At 46.9% G+C, this 16,930-nt stretch overlaps 1 protein-coding gene across 3 annotated transcripts in view; it reads left to right on the forward strand.

Moving 5' to 3' along the window:
- The window catches only part of PDE10A (phosphodiesterase 10A), a 1,126,451-nt gene that overhangs the window by 966,530 nt on the left and 142,991 nt on the right, over positions 1-16,930 (forward strand). For all 3 annotated transcript variants that reach the window (XM_069607718.1, XM_069607719.1, XM_069607720.1), the window contains exon 18: positions 13,371-13,543. In XM_069607718.1, coding sequence (XP_069463819.1) covers positions 13,371-13,543 — 173 coding nt within the window. The remainder of the gene's footprint in view (positions 1-13,370; positions 13,544-16,930) is intronic.

A 16,930-nucleotide genomic window follows, 5' to 3' on the forward strand; every position in this document is an offset into this window, starting at 1 on the left:
GCCACATGCATCCTAGGTTCTTAATCTTAGCAGAGAATTGAAGTTTCTCCCCGAGAATACATGGGGCATAAGATTCCCTTGCAGCTACAACCTGCTTCTCCGATGCAAACAAAATCAGCCCATGTTTTTGCTGAATTCAGCTGAAGTTGATTTCTGGACATCCATACATTTATATCTTTCAAACTCTGGTTCGCTTTTACAAAAGCCTCCTCAATGTTGTCAATTTTAATATGAATATCATCTGCATAAGAAGGGTAACAAGCCATGATGTTCAACACAGGCTGCATATATAGATTAAACAACAAGGCGGACAGTGATGACCCCCGTTGTACTCTGCAGCTCATCACAATAGAATCTGAGATAACCCCCAGATTTCACCTGTTGGTGTCCGTCATCAAGAAATGATCCAAACCATTTCAAGGCCTAGTCGGAAACATTACAGGCATTGTTAAACGCTCAAGTATGATGTTATGCTTGACTGTGTCGAAGGCTGCCGGACAAATCCAACATCCCTGAGCCAATGATTTATTAATAAATGTATTAATGAAGAAAGCAATAATTGTTGCCAGTCTTTTCGCCGAGCATGCAGGCAGTGTGAACAAAGCATCATTGGTAGGTTTAAGCCTTAGGATCATTGATTAAACATAATCCTTTGTCACTGGTTGTAAATTAAACCTCACATATTCGGTGTTGCTCCCAACTACCACTGCATCTGATTGAGTATTCAAGCCTATCTCAGTTATCGGACTGTGACATGCCTGGACCTCCTCGGTATTTGCCCTAATACTTTCTTGTATGGTTTCGATTTTTTCTTTAAAAAAACATTAAGCGTATTGGCCTGTGCCAACGAAGGCTCAGATGATATACTACAACCTGGTTTACAAAACCTAGCAACCACTTTAAATAGTTCTCTTGATTGATTGCCGGCGTTGCTAATTTCAGTGTGGAGAAAGTCCCTTTTGGTCCTAGCTTGTTTAGAATTTATCTCAATTTTTTATCTGTTTGGCGAGCCCTCTTCCGGAGGGGGATGAGGTTGTGCGTAAACCCAGATTATTACTTTTGGGTTTTAATGGGGCACATTGGAACATATGGAATCCAAAATTGCAGTCAGCAAAAGCATATTAAGATTATACAACCCAATAAACTCTGCCACTTTTATTGCATGAGCCATAGCAGAGCAGGCATTGATTAATGCTGCTACAATTCTCGATTTAGCTTCTGCTCCCCCACACCTTTGGATCTTCCGATTGGGTCTAGCTATCCCTAGCTCCCGGATATTGTTCAGTGCCCGAATTGTAATGTGTCCATGCTCATTAATAAGCTTATTCAGAAAAGCACCGTCATATCCAATATCCCCTCTTCCATCATATTAGACAAGTATTCTATTGCCACAAATACACGTACCCAACACTGTGATAGAATTTATTTTTCCACAAAAAAGAAAACCGGCAGTATGAACCTGCCTCACCCTGCCGCAAACGGGCCTAAACAAGCTTCGCGTCAGCGCTTTGGGCTGACGCGAGTCAGATAAGGCCTGCGGTGCTCACAGATGATGCACCAACGTAGCGTCGGAAGAGGCTGAGTCTGGGGAATGAAGTCCCAGTAACTCAAGAATCACAATAAAGCTTTTAGTACCCTTTAGCCCCTTGGTCTATAATTGCACCATTTTTACCACGGTGCTCACACGCTGCCTGGAAACATCTTGATGCACAGAATTACATGAAGCGTTTCGGCATTATGGAATTATTTCCTATCCCCTATGAAACCATTTAAAATTATGAAATAAGGCTAAAATGAATAACATAAGCAATTTCAAGCAACACCCCAATGAATGAGCTGAGGTTTCTGGATGGAATTTGGAGGCCAAGGAGCAGAAGGCTGCAGAGGGAGGAGCCCAGATCCAGTGGAGTGTGGGACGCCGATATGCTGGCCTGGTGTGTTGGAGCGGCTGCAGCATGACCATGGAGCCATATCTCCAAGGAGTGGAACCGGACAAATTGCAGGCGGTTGACCGTGTCCAGGCCAGTGCTCATTCCACTTGGACGTGTGCCGGTCCCATGGGCGTCCGAGCGGCAGGTGGTAAGACCCTGACCTCAATCTAGGAGAACTGCTCTCCAGCGCTGCGCTACTTTGGTGAGTTTCACAAATTAAGAGAGAGAAACTCACTAGCATGTGGGTGGCTGGAGCAGAAGCAGTGGAAGTGAGCAAGTAACCCGTCGATTGAAAGCAAGAGAAAGCAAAGCGAAAGAGCGCTAGCAGCACGGAAACCGAAAAGGCAGAGCAAGAGAGTGCGCTAGCGGTGCAGAAACCAAAGAGATGGAAAGAAAGTAAACCGGAAGCAAAGAGCGAACACCCAGAAGGCAGGGAAAAGGGTGCAAGCAACTGAAATGGAAAAGACAGACAGAAAGAGAAGGAAAAAGAACAGGAAGCAGAGAGGGTGCGAGCGGCCCGAAACCAAAATATAGTGTGCAAGAAGCCCAGGAATGGGAAAATAAGATGTAAGAGTGCATGAAACAGTAAAGATAAGTGTGCAAGAGGCAAAGAAAGGTGGAAAGTGGGTGCAAGTGTGCATGACAGAAAAGGTGTGTAATAAGCACAGTGAAGTGGAAAAGATCAGAGTGAGAGGCACAGAAGGGAAAAGATGCCAGAAGAAAGGTGCAGAGATTAAGACAAGGGGCTAGAAGTCATAGGGATCATGTCTGGGAGGAGCAAAGAGCCGGCATTCTCGAAAGTCTAATACTACTCCCCTGAAAGAATTCTACATTGAAAGGTACATCCTGACCAGGAGAACCTTTTCTTTAAAGACCAAAAGGGGCCTAAACTTGAGGAAGGGAACCCTGAGAGGCCCAAGGAGAATAGTAAAGAACACTGTTCTAAAGATCAGAGAGACCTAGACCTTGGGGAAGGGAGCCCTGAGAGGCCTAACAGGAACTGTGTCTTTTTATTTGGAACAGGAAGAATCGAGGCTTGGGGAAGGGAACCCCAAGAGACCCAGAGACATTGTGAATTGTATTGACTTGCTGCAAAAGCCCTACGTGGAAGATGCTGAGGGCAACCCTTTTGAGTTTAAATGACACTGGCAGAACTACATCTATTGGTAAGGCTACCAGAAACCAGCTGTGGTTTATATTTCTTTTTGAGCCACCATTTATCCTTTAAGAAGACCCCCTATCACATTTGGTTTGAGTGAAGGCAAGCATAGGTATGGACACAGACCAACTTTGGTTTTGGGCTTGCAGACATTGACAGCCCTTGGAAGCATCAGTTGAGGGAACAACCCCCTTAGAGTTAGGGCCAGGTAGGCATTACACCAACCCCACAAAGTTTGACAATAAAGGTTTTCAAACTGACACAGTTGAGTCGGTCTCTCAAGATACCATCCCTGTCTCACAGGATCTATTGCTAGCCTGAGCAGGCTTTTGTCCTCTGCACGTTTGCTGACGCCACAGTCACATTAACTGTTTTCTCACCTCAGAGTGTGGTGCATTACTGCGGCCCCTTCTTATGGTAGTACATTAAGTGCTGGTCATGGTTGAAGCAGGTCACATTGGTCTCAACTGAGCCAATGCCCTCTATGTTGATCTCCTGTTGTGTGTGTTGGAGAAACTCTGTGAGCTCAAAATGTGTCAGTCTCTTGCGTCTGTGGACTCAGCAAGTGTGATCACGTCTCCAACAGTCTCTTCACTGCAGTCAAAAATAGAGCGAGGTTCAAACTGGCCTGCAGGGTCTTAAATGCATTGATAACTTTGCTCCAATCTTCTGAGAAAAATACAATTCCAACACTACTCCATTGCCTGCATCCTTCCATCATCCATCTATTTGCATCACACTTCAAACTCACTTTGAAGGGGGATGGGAGAGGTTTTCCGTCACAACGCCCCATAATGTATTAAACTTACAGACAATATGCAAAATATATTGCTCCTTTGTGTTATTTAGAAGCTATTTAAAATTCCCTCCTTCACTACCATCTGAATGACTACTTCCCGGAAACCCCTTGGGATAGAGTTGCTCCATGTAGGTGTAGAAAATCCATCAAATACAAATAGTCAAATATTTGTCATGTTGGCTTGTTCACCATGACAACACGAAATTGCTCATCAACCCACCTACCCTCAACACTGTCGAACCATTGAGACAGGGCTTACTTTAAAATCTTCTGTCTGATGCACAAAGCTTTCTGAAAGGACAGACCCTTCATAATTGATCCCTCATGCTCCAAAACAAGCCTACCTAGCAAACTATACTCTATAACTAAACTCTCTCAGGCCGGTTACCCTGTCTCACAACCACAAACCTCGCCGTTCCACCAAATTACACTTGCACATTTTCCACTGCTTCGTATCTAGCGGCCTAAAGAGACGCCTCATATTTTTAAATGCATGCACCTGCCACACACTGCTCGCAATCCTGCTTACCAGGCATGCCCTTTCTATATAGACGTTGAGTTAAAAGGAGGATCCTTCATGGCTCTAAGTCATCAAAATGGATCTTCCCAGAAGCATTCATCATGGTCCTGCAGAGAGTGAAGCCCAACGTCGTCAACAGCGTCTAGTCCCATAAAGATGTCTTCCAGCTGCATGCAAATGGCACTAGAAAAGGGCTTGATGCTCCAAGTAAAACACAGATTGAAGGATGCATGCAGCAGCAGTCTGCACTAGTGGGGTTTCCCTTCCTGGCCCAATGAAAGCTTTGGCTGCCGTGCATTCCCATAGTTCATCCCTTGGCTGCCGAAGATGGTGATCAATCCGAGTACTGGAAATTGACTAACCGGTTTATCTGTTGGGAAAACCAGCCCTTTCTGGACATATATAGCTCAGACTCTCTGACCTTGGTCTTACTGTGATTGATGGGTTTCTCACTGCTACATCTACATTTAACCTGAGTGTTATTAGAAGACATCAAGTTAGTAGTGAATTGATAATCTTTAAAAAAAAACTCCTAATTGAATAGCAGTTCCTAATTCAGTGGAATAAAATGCTGAAATCTAAAGTAACCAATTGAAGCGTGGTTCGGCTTGGCATGACCCCGACCCATATAAATGAGCATGAACTAGAGCGCATTCAGATGGTACTAATGAACGATATCCCGCTAGACGGAGAGCTTACATTTTTAGACAGCGCACATGTTACGATTAGAGGATTTCAGGGGAGTATTAAGTTCCTACACAACTACATGGCCTTTCGCCAGATAGCGAAGTGTTCTTGGTTTATTTCACTTATATAGAATTTCACAATGATTAGAGGTTGGCCTCCCTTGCAACCATAGGGAAATCAATCCCTGCACCATGTTGCTGCCTTTTTAACCGGCAACATCTAACCACCGTCATTATCCCACAGTACCTTGTGTATTTTACTTGTATGTATCCAACTTTCCCTCCTGTCGCTGGACTAGAACATCTATAAAATGCAAGTGTTTAAGTGCACAGGGAGTCCCGCCATGCAGCCCAGCTAGATTATTTCAGATACAATTGCTGGGGACTGCTCTCAATTGCACAATTTCTTTGAGTGGGGAACGGCCATATTTATATTCCCCAGAAAAAACATAACAAGAGTGTGGGAGCCTCCTCACTGAGAACGAACATGGTTCAAATAACCTAGTCTATGGAATGACCTCCACTCAGGAGAGTCTACCACCACGCTTTAGCTCACTGACCATTCACAGAGGAGAAATATCCATTTGCATACCATTCTGGCCCCACCCACAAGGTCAGTCCTGCACCAAAATGCTCGGCAGGTCTCCACTGAACAGCGTGCCATCAGCAACCCCAGGAGTGTGTTTCGGCATTGCTGGGCCTCCTCAGTAAGGTGAAGCCGAGCCTCTCTTAGACACAGTGATGGTACTCTTGTTCAGAGGAGACGATCTTACTAAGCCCAGTGACATTGAGAACGTGCAAGTGCATAGGAGAGGAGGAGGAGGGGAAAAGTGCATGAGAAATTGGCCCTACAGGTGCACAAGTTAAAATCCCCCAATATCAGACCCACACTAATCAACATACCCAAGTGCAAACCCTCATAGAGAGAGTAAGCCAGGAGAGGAGACCTCAGGCTGTATAAGCCTGCACTTTGTTGAGCTGGGTGAGTGTCGGGAGACAATTGAGGGGTGTGTGCGATGGAAGTTGGCACATTTTGAGGAAGATGGCAAGAAGTGTTGGGAGAGGAGAAAGATGGTGGCCATCAGGTGGTGCAATAGGAGCAAGCCGAGGAAGGAGAACATCGGGAAGCGTTGCAGGAGCAGGTGACCATTCATGAAGAGAAATGTGTACACCGGGGAGCGGTGGCAGGAGGAAGCAGGTAAAAATGAGGATGATGGTGAGCATCAGGAGGGGCAGTGGCAAGGCAGCAGGAGCAGTTTTGTGAAGCTCGCGAGAATGTGATAGAGACCCAACATGAACAAATGTAAAGCGCAGGAAGGTTTGAGAGTGCGCATCTCACCCGAGGCATTGGATAGGTGGAAGACCATTCCTAAGGTAGATGGACCCACGGTGGAAGACGAAAGAGCTTGTGGTGGGAGGACAAGGATCGCCCATTCCAGCACAGATGCAGAGGAGGAGACAAGAAGGCAAGAGACCAGTGGCGAGACCCTGTCAGGCCAAGAGACAGGGCATTTTCCCCTCCTGTGGAAATACCTGAGCCTGACGAACCACTGCTGCCGACTCGATGGAAGAGACCCAGCGATGGCTGACAAGTGCACAGGAGTGATGAGCAAATGAAAGGAAACTCTGAAACTGGGCCAATTTGAAGACCAGAAATAGGATCCTGGAAACTGGTCAATGTGAAGAGAAGGATGCAGGAGAACTTTATATCCGATTAAAATGTAAGGGACAGAGGTGTGAGCATTTACCTCGCAAGAAACCCTCTAACCGAAAGTGTGTGTGAAATATTTTAAAAACTGCTAAATCACAGCTTCCATCTTCTAATACCAACCACACAACTCTGTAAGAATGTACAAATTGGGTTGTGTTTGCATTGATTGTGTGGTTGTAAGAATGTACACATTAGATTGCTGTATGAATTGATTGTGTGGTTGTTAAACTAAGTCTGTCAGCCTGCACGTTTCACCTATATTAGTTTTGGAATTGTCATGCTATTGCCCAGTCCAGCAAGGGGACAATGCCCATAGAGCAAGCCATCACTATGCACAGGAAGGGCCATTTCCATGCCCTTTGTGCCGACGTGCTACACAAGAACATTAAAGAACACCTGCTTCTCCATACAATCTGCACCTCATGTGCTCTGGTAACCTGGGTTACTGAGGGACTTGCACTGACCCCAAATTGCCAGAAGGGTCCAAAGTTAAGTCGTGTCCATCATGCACAGTTTACTGGGCATCCTTTGAGCGGTTTCTTAATGTTGTAGTTACTTTGGCATTCTGTACGCAATGCTTCAGCCGGGAGTCCATTGTAAGGCCAGTTAGGTGCAACGATGCACTAGTGAATGGCATTCAGCCCTGTGAGGCCGAATACATGGTGGATGTATTGCTTTACAAATGCACATATAACCAAACCGTGTATTCTTCCAAAGCTTGCTGGTAGAGCAATGCATGGGGGGGTATCCCATTGCAACCCTACAGAAGATAATGTTGTACGGCCTAGTCCTACATCGCCAAAACGGAAAATATCCACTTTGGCAGAAGATAACTGGCCTGTCAGGGGGATGGGGGGGGCAGTGGTGTTTAATGCTTCTTCATCGAAGGATACAGGCAGTCTGCATCCTTGGAAAGTTCATGAAGAAGCCAACACAATCCTCAAGTGCTTCCACCTGTAACACAGACCCCAGTTCTTCCTTGTTTCATCCCTTTGCCATATATCCTTTTACTTGGTCTTCCCATTTGCCTTGGAGAGGACTCCGAAGCACTTTAATAATAGGGATAGGTGAATTATAAAAACACGCATCCTCGATTGCAAATGTACCTGCCGTTGACTTCTCAGTAGGCAGGGTTGGCAAGGACATGGTTACCAGCATTGTGCATTGCAAGGATGAATAAACTCTGCCACTTGAGTGTGAATAAACACTTTATTTTTAACACGTGCCGTGTTCTTTTTTCCATTGGATTGTAGATGGATACATTGGGGCTAATTTAATTGTTGGATGAGGATATTGTATGGGGTAATGTTAATTGCTGTTCATTCTAATATGATTACGCAGTTCCAGCATGCCCTGTCTTCCCAATAAAGGCATTGTCTGCTCTGTCCTCAGATTACCTCAAAATGACCTCAAATTTCTTGAATGGGACCCAGCGCCCCCCCCCCCCACTGGGACTTATGAGTCCACCAGTAAAACGGCAGAAATACCGGCATGCCGGTTTTCCCGTTACTGGCTTGGTGTTTGTCGGAATTACCGGCGTATCATGAGATCTCGGGCAAGCGCATACCACTCCTCTGGGAAACAGCCATTGCCAGGCATTATCGGCTAATACGTGCCGGCAATACAGATACCGCCATCAAAACTGCCAGAATCACCAGCGATGGAATTACCAACGGGGGAAATAACATCTCCTCCAGAACAGAAAGGCCGCCAGCAGCCATCTTTAAAACACAACCTATCCTGAAGCTCTTATTTCCTGCTACCATCCGATCCCAGAACTGCCAACAGCATGTACCAGCCAAAGAAGCCCCTTGCTGTGTTGAGGGTGGGTGTTTGAGGAGGGTATGTGGAGGGCGGTGTTTGGACATTGAGAAGCCTTTTTGGTGTAGGCATTTTACGATTCACGTTAAAACATAAAACCTACTTTAACTTGAAGCAATGACCGGACAAAGTGATTACTGTTTTTGTGTAGAATGTATACAAAGGTGCAAGGGGAGTGCAAAGTGTAGGAGGATGTTTTATGAAAGATTTCTCTTTACTGCACCTTTCCTCCCATCTTTATGAAACCTCCAAACTTTTTGCTTTTTATTTTTTTATTGGACCGGTACTTTTTACAGTACATTGAAGCCTTAAGCGTCACTGCACTGGCTTTTCCTCATATGTCATGGGGAACTGACATATCCTTCAGGCTGTCAGTACTGGGAAACAATGTTTCCCTTACTCGTGTTACTGTTACTACTTTTGGTTACTTTTCTATCACTTGTGATAACTTTTTATCATTGTGCACAGCAGCTTACACTGAGGTACAATGGGGTGCATTTTTGTTTTGCCCCAGATTATCACTCCGAGGATTTTTGGTTACTCTAGGTGTGCTAAAAGGATATGCTGATGGCCGCAGTGAATTTTTCCCACTTTTTGGGAATTTTCGTTTTAGCCTTAGCACGTTTGGCTACTAACTGTGGCTACTGGTCACACATAGCTGTGCCAAGAGATTTTTCACTTGTTCTTTTGCCATCTTGTTCTTTAGCCTTCTTCCTGGCCAGAGAGGCCAGGAAAATCCTTATAAGGGCTTCCAGTGCCCGGGAAAGCAGAAGCAATCTCAGACCCCTTTGTCCTGCCAAGTCTGGGGAAGAATCTGAGTATGGGGGGGGGTAAGTTACAGAGCTTCTAACCTACCCCTATACTCCCATTATACGTCAATGGGCTTATAATAAACCTTTATTCTAACACTTTTGGCTTTGTCATTGCTTGCTTGCGCAAGACCCGAAAATTGTGGCTACTTTTGGTAGTTAGTTGTACTTGTACCCTAACTGTAAGAACTCTTCACTTGACCCCCGAGACCCTACCTGCATTTTTTCCTGCTTCATAATTTCTGTGGAACTTTAACCTGAACTATTGGGCAAAAGGCCCCAGACATTATGTCCCATCACACAGTGAATGTATTATCTTGTGTGATGACTGTACTTGCTAGTAGTCATTTTTGATAGTGTGTTTTGGCCATAAATAACTTTATTTTTATACATCATCTCTAAGTGTAATCTGTGATTCCCATTATGTGACCTGATTGTGGACACTTTACAAGTTCATAACCTCTGAAGATCTTAGCATAGATGGCCTGTCACTGCTACCTGAACTGGTTTGGCTACAGCTTCCAGGAGTTGTCCCTGTCACAAAATAGGTTGGCCTTCTATACATCTGTCCACCAGGCCAGAGTATAGAAAATCCGTCCAAACAGGAAGTAAAAAAAACGTTCTCGAGCAGTTCCTCCTGAGCCATGTGCCCACCCGTGGCGTCCATGCGCTCATTGTCCACATGCATGGGCACAGCTGGCACTGCAGCTTCATCCTCTGGCGAGGTATGCCCATATCTGGGGGGAGGGGTATTTTGCACCTCATGCAAATGTTATGAAACCTCGCACAGGCCAGAACAATCTGTCCCTACTTGTCTATCCTGTACACCAGCGCCCCCAGACCAGTGCAAGCATCTGGATCCGGCCTTCCAAAGTGCTTTGGAAGGCAAGCAGTGTGTGTATTGTCCCACTGGTCCTGCCATGGGCCCTATTATATGGGTCATCAGACATGGAAGCTGCGGGTATCCAGAAATGCCTAGAAGGGAGAAAGACACAGGTGCTGCTCATGATGATCAGCAGTTGTATTGCCTGTTACGGCGGCATCTCAATAGTCAGTCTGTGCATGCATGTCCCATCTATCAATCCGCCACACTGTTCCACATTTCAGCCCTTGCATGTGGATTGCACTGCTCAACGGGATGTCCAGTCTGACATGGTACTATTTGCACAAAGCTCACAGTCAGCACTTGTTGCTTCTTGGGTATTTGACAGACAAGGAAGCATGCCAGGGAGGGAAGTCTGAGCCTGTGCATTGCTCCCATGCATGGTGTGTGATGGGAGTCTGGGTTACGTGTGCAGGTTGTCTGTGTGGCATCCATGATGGTCTAGTTTTCCTGGGGTACTGAGTGCATGCCATGTCAATTGGCAGGGCAATGTCACTCAGTAGCTGTTTGGCATTGTCATTCCATGTATGAGGGTATCATTGGGTGCTTCATCTTACAGCCACACCATAGTCAACATTGTTGTTCGTGGGCAGTGCACCTAATTGTTGCACAACCCCCTGTGGTCACACCAAGTGTATCTGGGCCTCTTGTGGCTGCCCTTAGACACTTGAAACTCCGAGGTTGCCAGGCCCACTACATTACCGCCATGGCATGTTGAGGGATGTGTGATGGTGCATTCTGGTACCAGTGGTGCATGTCCTGTTGGAGTTGCAGTGGCCTGGCCAGTTACTGCTGCCCCACTCATGTGCTACTCCTGTGGGTTGCAGCCTGTCATTTGTGGGCTGCGCTGGCGAGTGCTGCTTGTACTGGCCCCCTCCTTTTGCCTGTCACTCATACAGCAAGGTAGGTGGGATTGCACATGTACTCACTCAATATCCAGGTTCTTTGTCCTGTGACGCTCCCTGTATGCCAGCTATTTGCTGTTCCACAGGACCGATGAGTCATGGGTTGATCCTGGGAAATGGGCACTGCAGTGGGTGATGGTAAGGTCGGCATCTGACCTGGACATTCAGTGAATGGAATTGCTTCTGGTTTCTGTAAACCTCCTCTGAGGTGTTGGGGACGGGGGTGGGCACCAGCTCAACATGTGTGCAATCCGATGCTGCCACCACATTGGGCATGCCTGCAATGGCATAATAATGTGCCTTGGTGGCATTCATCTGTGCCTGGGTGGTGGGGATCGCACCAGCACTTTGGAGAGTGCAGGCTGTGAGATGCCAGTGCTGGAATGTTCTAGTGCCCAAGAAGTGCAGGACCAACACCAGCTTTACCAGGGGTGGTATGGCTCTCCTGATGCCGATTCTTGTCCTTTAGCTTCGGGGTCAGATATCTTTCTTTGTTGCTCTTTCCTGACATCACTACCGCAGCTCAGGCCTGGGAAGATGTTTGCACCCTTGCCTTAACCAATCACTGTGCAGCATTTAATCTTGCTTTCAGAGGTTGCAACTTGGTTTATGTGCATCTCTCTGCAAGACCCTGGCTTATGTTTTCTGCTGAGGGTGTGGGGGTTTTCATCCATGTGTGGTGTCTAACTAGATCTCCAGGCCTACATGTACTGTTTGTTCAGTTAGTGTAATGGGTTACTGTTGTTCATTATCAAAATGAATACTCTTCTGTTTTCCCTAAGCTAATGTTGAATGCTGCTGTTTCCATTAAGGACACAGGGTTATGTTCAACTATAATGTGTATGCATTATGGTTTGCTGAAGCATGGCTACTTGTGCTTCGTTAGGCCGACACAGGGAAATCTTTGTTGGGCTGCTGGCTTCCATACGGTACATCTATTTTACAGGGACTTTCACAGCTTGTACTTTCAAGCACGTTTAGGGCGTTGGATGTATTCTCCAACGTTACTGTACTCCCCAACATGATTTTGAAGATGGGGTGGTCCTTTCGTACTCTTTCTGTGTGCATTGGGTGCACCTGGGAGGGTTGGGTGCACCTGTGGCCTTATTTCCTTCACCTGTGTCCATTTACCAGCTGCTCTGAGGTGTGGGTATCTCTGCCTTAGTTTTGTCGGTATTACCGGCAAAGAACAGCTGTATTACTGGCAAATCCCGACTCTTAATCGGTCGATAATACCATAGTACCGGTAATAGCAGCGCTGGTTTCTGGCCCATCCATAATTACCGTTGCAGGTATTACCAGTGCCAGTAATTCCAGATGTGGTTGTGCCGGTAATACCAGCAATGGTGTTCCGGCCAACTCGTACTTCGCTAGTACAGTAAAAGTGCTGGTAACCATAATTAATGGCACTTTTACTGTATAATGGCAAACTCGTACTTAGCCCCATTGTCTCTTCGGCCTGTCACTGCCTCGCATTAGGAACTATATATTATAGTATTACTGGCAATTTGGGCAAAGCAAACACGAGCCTGTGTTTACGTGGGAATCCTGATGTATATTGTTGCAACCAGCATGCACCAGTTTGCATACAACGAGCAGAACACATTTTGACCCATTATTGTAAACATTTTGGTTGGTCAGGCTTCTCACTATGCTCGGTCAGGTGCACACATTCATTTGAAATATGTACGCCCTACAATAAGAAAATGCACCGTTCTCCACTGGGGCAGAGTGGAGTCACTTGCTTCTCATCTGCTGCCTTTTCTAAATTGTATCTCTAATATTACCAACTAGTGTAGATGGGCCAAAGTGCAGGCTTTCGTTAACACTGTAGAACCGCTATATATCATAAGACAACACTGCCCTCTAGTGGTGACAACAGGTGAAGGTATGACTGCATCGGACAAACATACAGGGACATATATCTGGACCTTTATTATATTGTCAGATGCGCCAAGTATTTGAGATAAAAAGAATTATCTTGTTTTTATTAAGCAGACAAAAAGGTGTGTAGTGTATCCTTGTATGTAATTTACAAATTCTACTATCACCCAAACCGCTAAAGTAACAGAGTCCCAGAATGGCGCATTAGAATGTCTCCTGTGTAGGGCTTATGCTTTTCACCTGTGTTTGTTTTTTCTCATAGCTGGAAGGGCACAATATCTTCTCCACTCTGAACTCAACGGAGTACGAGCAGGTGCTGGAAATCATCCGCAAAGCCATCATCGCCACAGACCTTGCACTATACTTTGGTAACAGGAAGCACCTGGAAGAGCTGCATCAGGCGGGGTCCCTGAACTTAAATAACCAGACACACAGGTAAACAGAGGCATGGGTCAAGCTGTACATTGCAGCCTCCTTTGCAAGCTCTCCGCGCTAAAAAGCATTGCCACCCATGGCAGTAGAAGATTGCTCTGTCTTTTTGAAGCCTGCTGTCTCCTAACATTGCCTTAAATCTTCCTTGCCAAACAAAAAGCTTAACTACTCCCCTACGCTAATTGTGTGTAGGTGGTGGGGCAGTTTCCATTGCGTTGTGGTGTGCACTAAGAGTAACTGGCCTAAAGGAAAATGTGAGGTGTCACCCCTCGCCGGGCGTGCAGCACTTATTGTCTGCGCCCCCCCTTCCAGGAAGTAGCTGGAGGGTCCATTTGATCCTTCTTGGCCCCTACCATAGCTTCACCCAGTTTCAAGGCTTCAGATAAGATTTGTAGGTGGGAGAATGTTACTTCCTACGTGTGCAATGTAATTGGGGGTTCTAAAAACATTATCTTTAATTTTAAAAAGAATCTTTTGTTGTAACCTATACTTTCTTTATGCTTATTGGTTACCATGAACACAATTATTTTTTCTTCAATTCTTATAGGCCCTCTTCTGATCACATTACGCATGTCTGGGTTGCCTCCATCTGGCTAGCAATGCTGATGCTTCCGGCCTGAACACATTAACACAGCACTGCAGGTGGCAGTATATTACTCCTGGTTTGTTTTATTGGGAGAAGGGATCCAATTTTATTGTGCAATGGCCGACCAGTAAGCCACCCCTGATATCTGTGCGCAGCCTGCTGTGGCAGGTTCAAATTCCGGTAAGGTCAACTCAGCCTTTCATCCTTCTGAGGTCGAGAAATTGAGTACACCTCTGTGGGATAATAATGTCAATGTTATTTCATCGCTCTCAGACCCATGGGTTTGTAGCGCTATATAAGAAACTAGTGTACAGGCCTGTGTATACAGGCCAAAGTGCAGGTTTGCATTAACACAGTAGGACACTATATATGCTAGCAGTGGCAACAGGCGAAGCTATGCAAATTGGCTTTGTCTCTATATATCCTAAGGCAACAGCTCCCTCTAGCAGTGACAACAGGCGATGCTACTGCATTGGACAAACATACAGGCACAAACATACATCTGGCCTATTATTAAATTGTTAGATGGATATTATTATTATCTGGCAGGCTGGCTAGGAGAACGGAATGTTGTGATCATCTCATGGATGCTATATCAGCTTAGTTCCCTACAGGCAGTTCGTGTGGTGATGCACCTCTGATTCCAAATGCTCAAGTGTGCATGGATAGGCTCGCATTTGCATGGGGATTTGCCCCATTCACGTGTGCTCTGTCTGCTGAATTAGCATGCACTGATTCCAGCATTCCTTCTGTCCTCAACCTCTTTTTCCTCTTCCTTTGACATGGTCAACCATGCCATCCTTATCAGGCGATTCTGTGAGAAGCTGGGCATTACAGACCAGTCCCAGGAGTGGTTGACCTCCTTCCTCTTGGACTGCCCCACTCAGGTCCAACTTATTTCCTTTTTATCCGCCACCTCTCTCACCACCTGTGGCGTTCCCCAGGGCTCTATCCTCTCACCCTGGTTTTTCAACCTCTACTTGGCCCCTTTGGCCTACCTGATCTCTACCTTCTCCAACTTTGTGTTATGCGGATGATACTCTGCTCTCCTTCAGGCTCCACTCAGCCTCATCTCCTCTCTCGCTCATTGCTGACTGTCTATCTACAATTCAGAATTGGTGCACCTCCAACAATTTCTGCCTTAATGCTATTATGACGGAGATCCTTCTCATTGGGACTCCTGCTCCCGCTTTCCCTCTCTCTTTGGCTGCCTTCCTTGGGCCCTCTTCCTTTGCCTTCCTCTAAGGCTAAAAACCTTGCTGTCATCTTCGACTCCACTATCTCTCTCCTCACATCTTGGATGTCACCTAGAAGTCCCACTACCAGCTGCACCTCCTCAAAGGTTTGCTTCCCTTTCTCACCTTCCCCCAGAAGCTCACCGTCTCCAGAGCCCTGGTTCTCTCTAGGCTGGACGACTGCAACAGCCTCTTTCTCAGTCTGCCGTCCACTACTCTCCTCCCTCTGCAACTAATCCAGAACAGGACTGCGAGACTTATCCTTGGCCTCAAGCCCAGGGACCGCATCTCTCCAGCCCTGAAATCTCTCCACTGGCTCCTGGTGGCTGCAAGGATCAAGTGCAAGACCCTTTGCATTGTCCACAAGGCTTTCTGGGGCCGGACCCGCACTATATCTAACACTCTTCCTAAATACCTTCCTTCTCAAGCCCTTCACTCAGCTACCTCCAACTTTCAAATTGTCAGATGCTTCACCAGGCAGAGAGTGGGGGGTAGATCTCTCTCCTCTGCAGGTGCCTACCTCTGGAATGGCCTCCTTTCCCCTCTCAAACTTGAGCCGGACCACCTGAAGTTCTGGAAGCAGCTCAAAACGTTCTTCTCCTCTCGCCCTCCCCTGCTCACCTACCTGCCAGCGACACTGACTGTTTGCTTGACCACCGTCAGAGTCTCACTGGGTACCAGGCTCTCTTGATCAGTCACCCCTGCACTGCCTCTGGGCTTCCACGCTCTTAGGGGCTCTAACTGTATCCTCTACAGTCCCTTGCCGCCTTGAACTTGCCCAGAGCTGCACTGCCATGAACTTAATCTGAGCATTTCGCCAGTTTCCCCGTATCTCTCACTGGCACTTCTCCCCCCTTTCCTTTGCACTTCTCGTTCTCGCACTTCTCCCCCCCCTCTCCTTGCACTTCTCATCTCGCACTTGCATGATCTGAATGACTCATGTTAGCAGTTACCCAGACTGCCCGCCCGTGAGCCCCCCACTCGCATACACCATGACACAGAGACTGGATGTGCTTTGTGTGGGCTCCCCGGTGGCTGTGCGGCCCCCGGGAACGCCCCGTTTATTTATACAGCTCACCCGACGGAGTGAACGTCACCCCGTCGCGTGCGCACCCTTAAAGGGCAAGCGCCACACTCCTCCTTTTCCATAACACACAAACTTGAAAAAGGATGGTCTAAACTATCACACATTTAACAGCACACATTAGAGCACCCACACGTCCCCCGTTTATTGGCAGCCACCCTGGATCCCGCGATGGCACTGTGCCCAATGGCCTGGGCGTATCTACCGACCAGCCTTCCCATCTCAGTCTGTCACATAGTCTGTAAGGCGGGCAGGTTTCCCACACCCTGTTCTCAGGGGGTACCTCCTGCCAGCCTCTCTGGTTGGTGCCTCTTCGCTTGGCCCCCCCATCGGCCGGAGAGTCCACTGTGGGGGGTCGACCCCCTCCTTCGTCCGGTGCTTCTTCGAGGTCCATGTCCTCCATGGCCTCCGCCCTCGGCTCACCCAGTCTCTTAAAGAAGCTGGCATTCCTAGTCACTGATGTTGTTCCATCGGATGCGGTCACC

Source organism: Ambystoma mexicanum, chromosome 4q, assembly GCF_040938575.1.
Source record: "Ambystoma mexicanum isolate Mex_15411 chromosome 4q, UKY_AmexF1_1, whole genome shotgun sequence".
NCBI classification, from domain to species: domain Eukaryota; kingdom Metazoa; phylum Chordata; class Amphibia; order Caudata; family Ambystomatidae; genus Ambystoma; species Ambystoma mexicanum.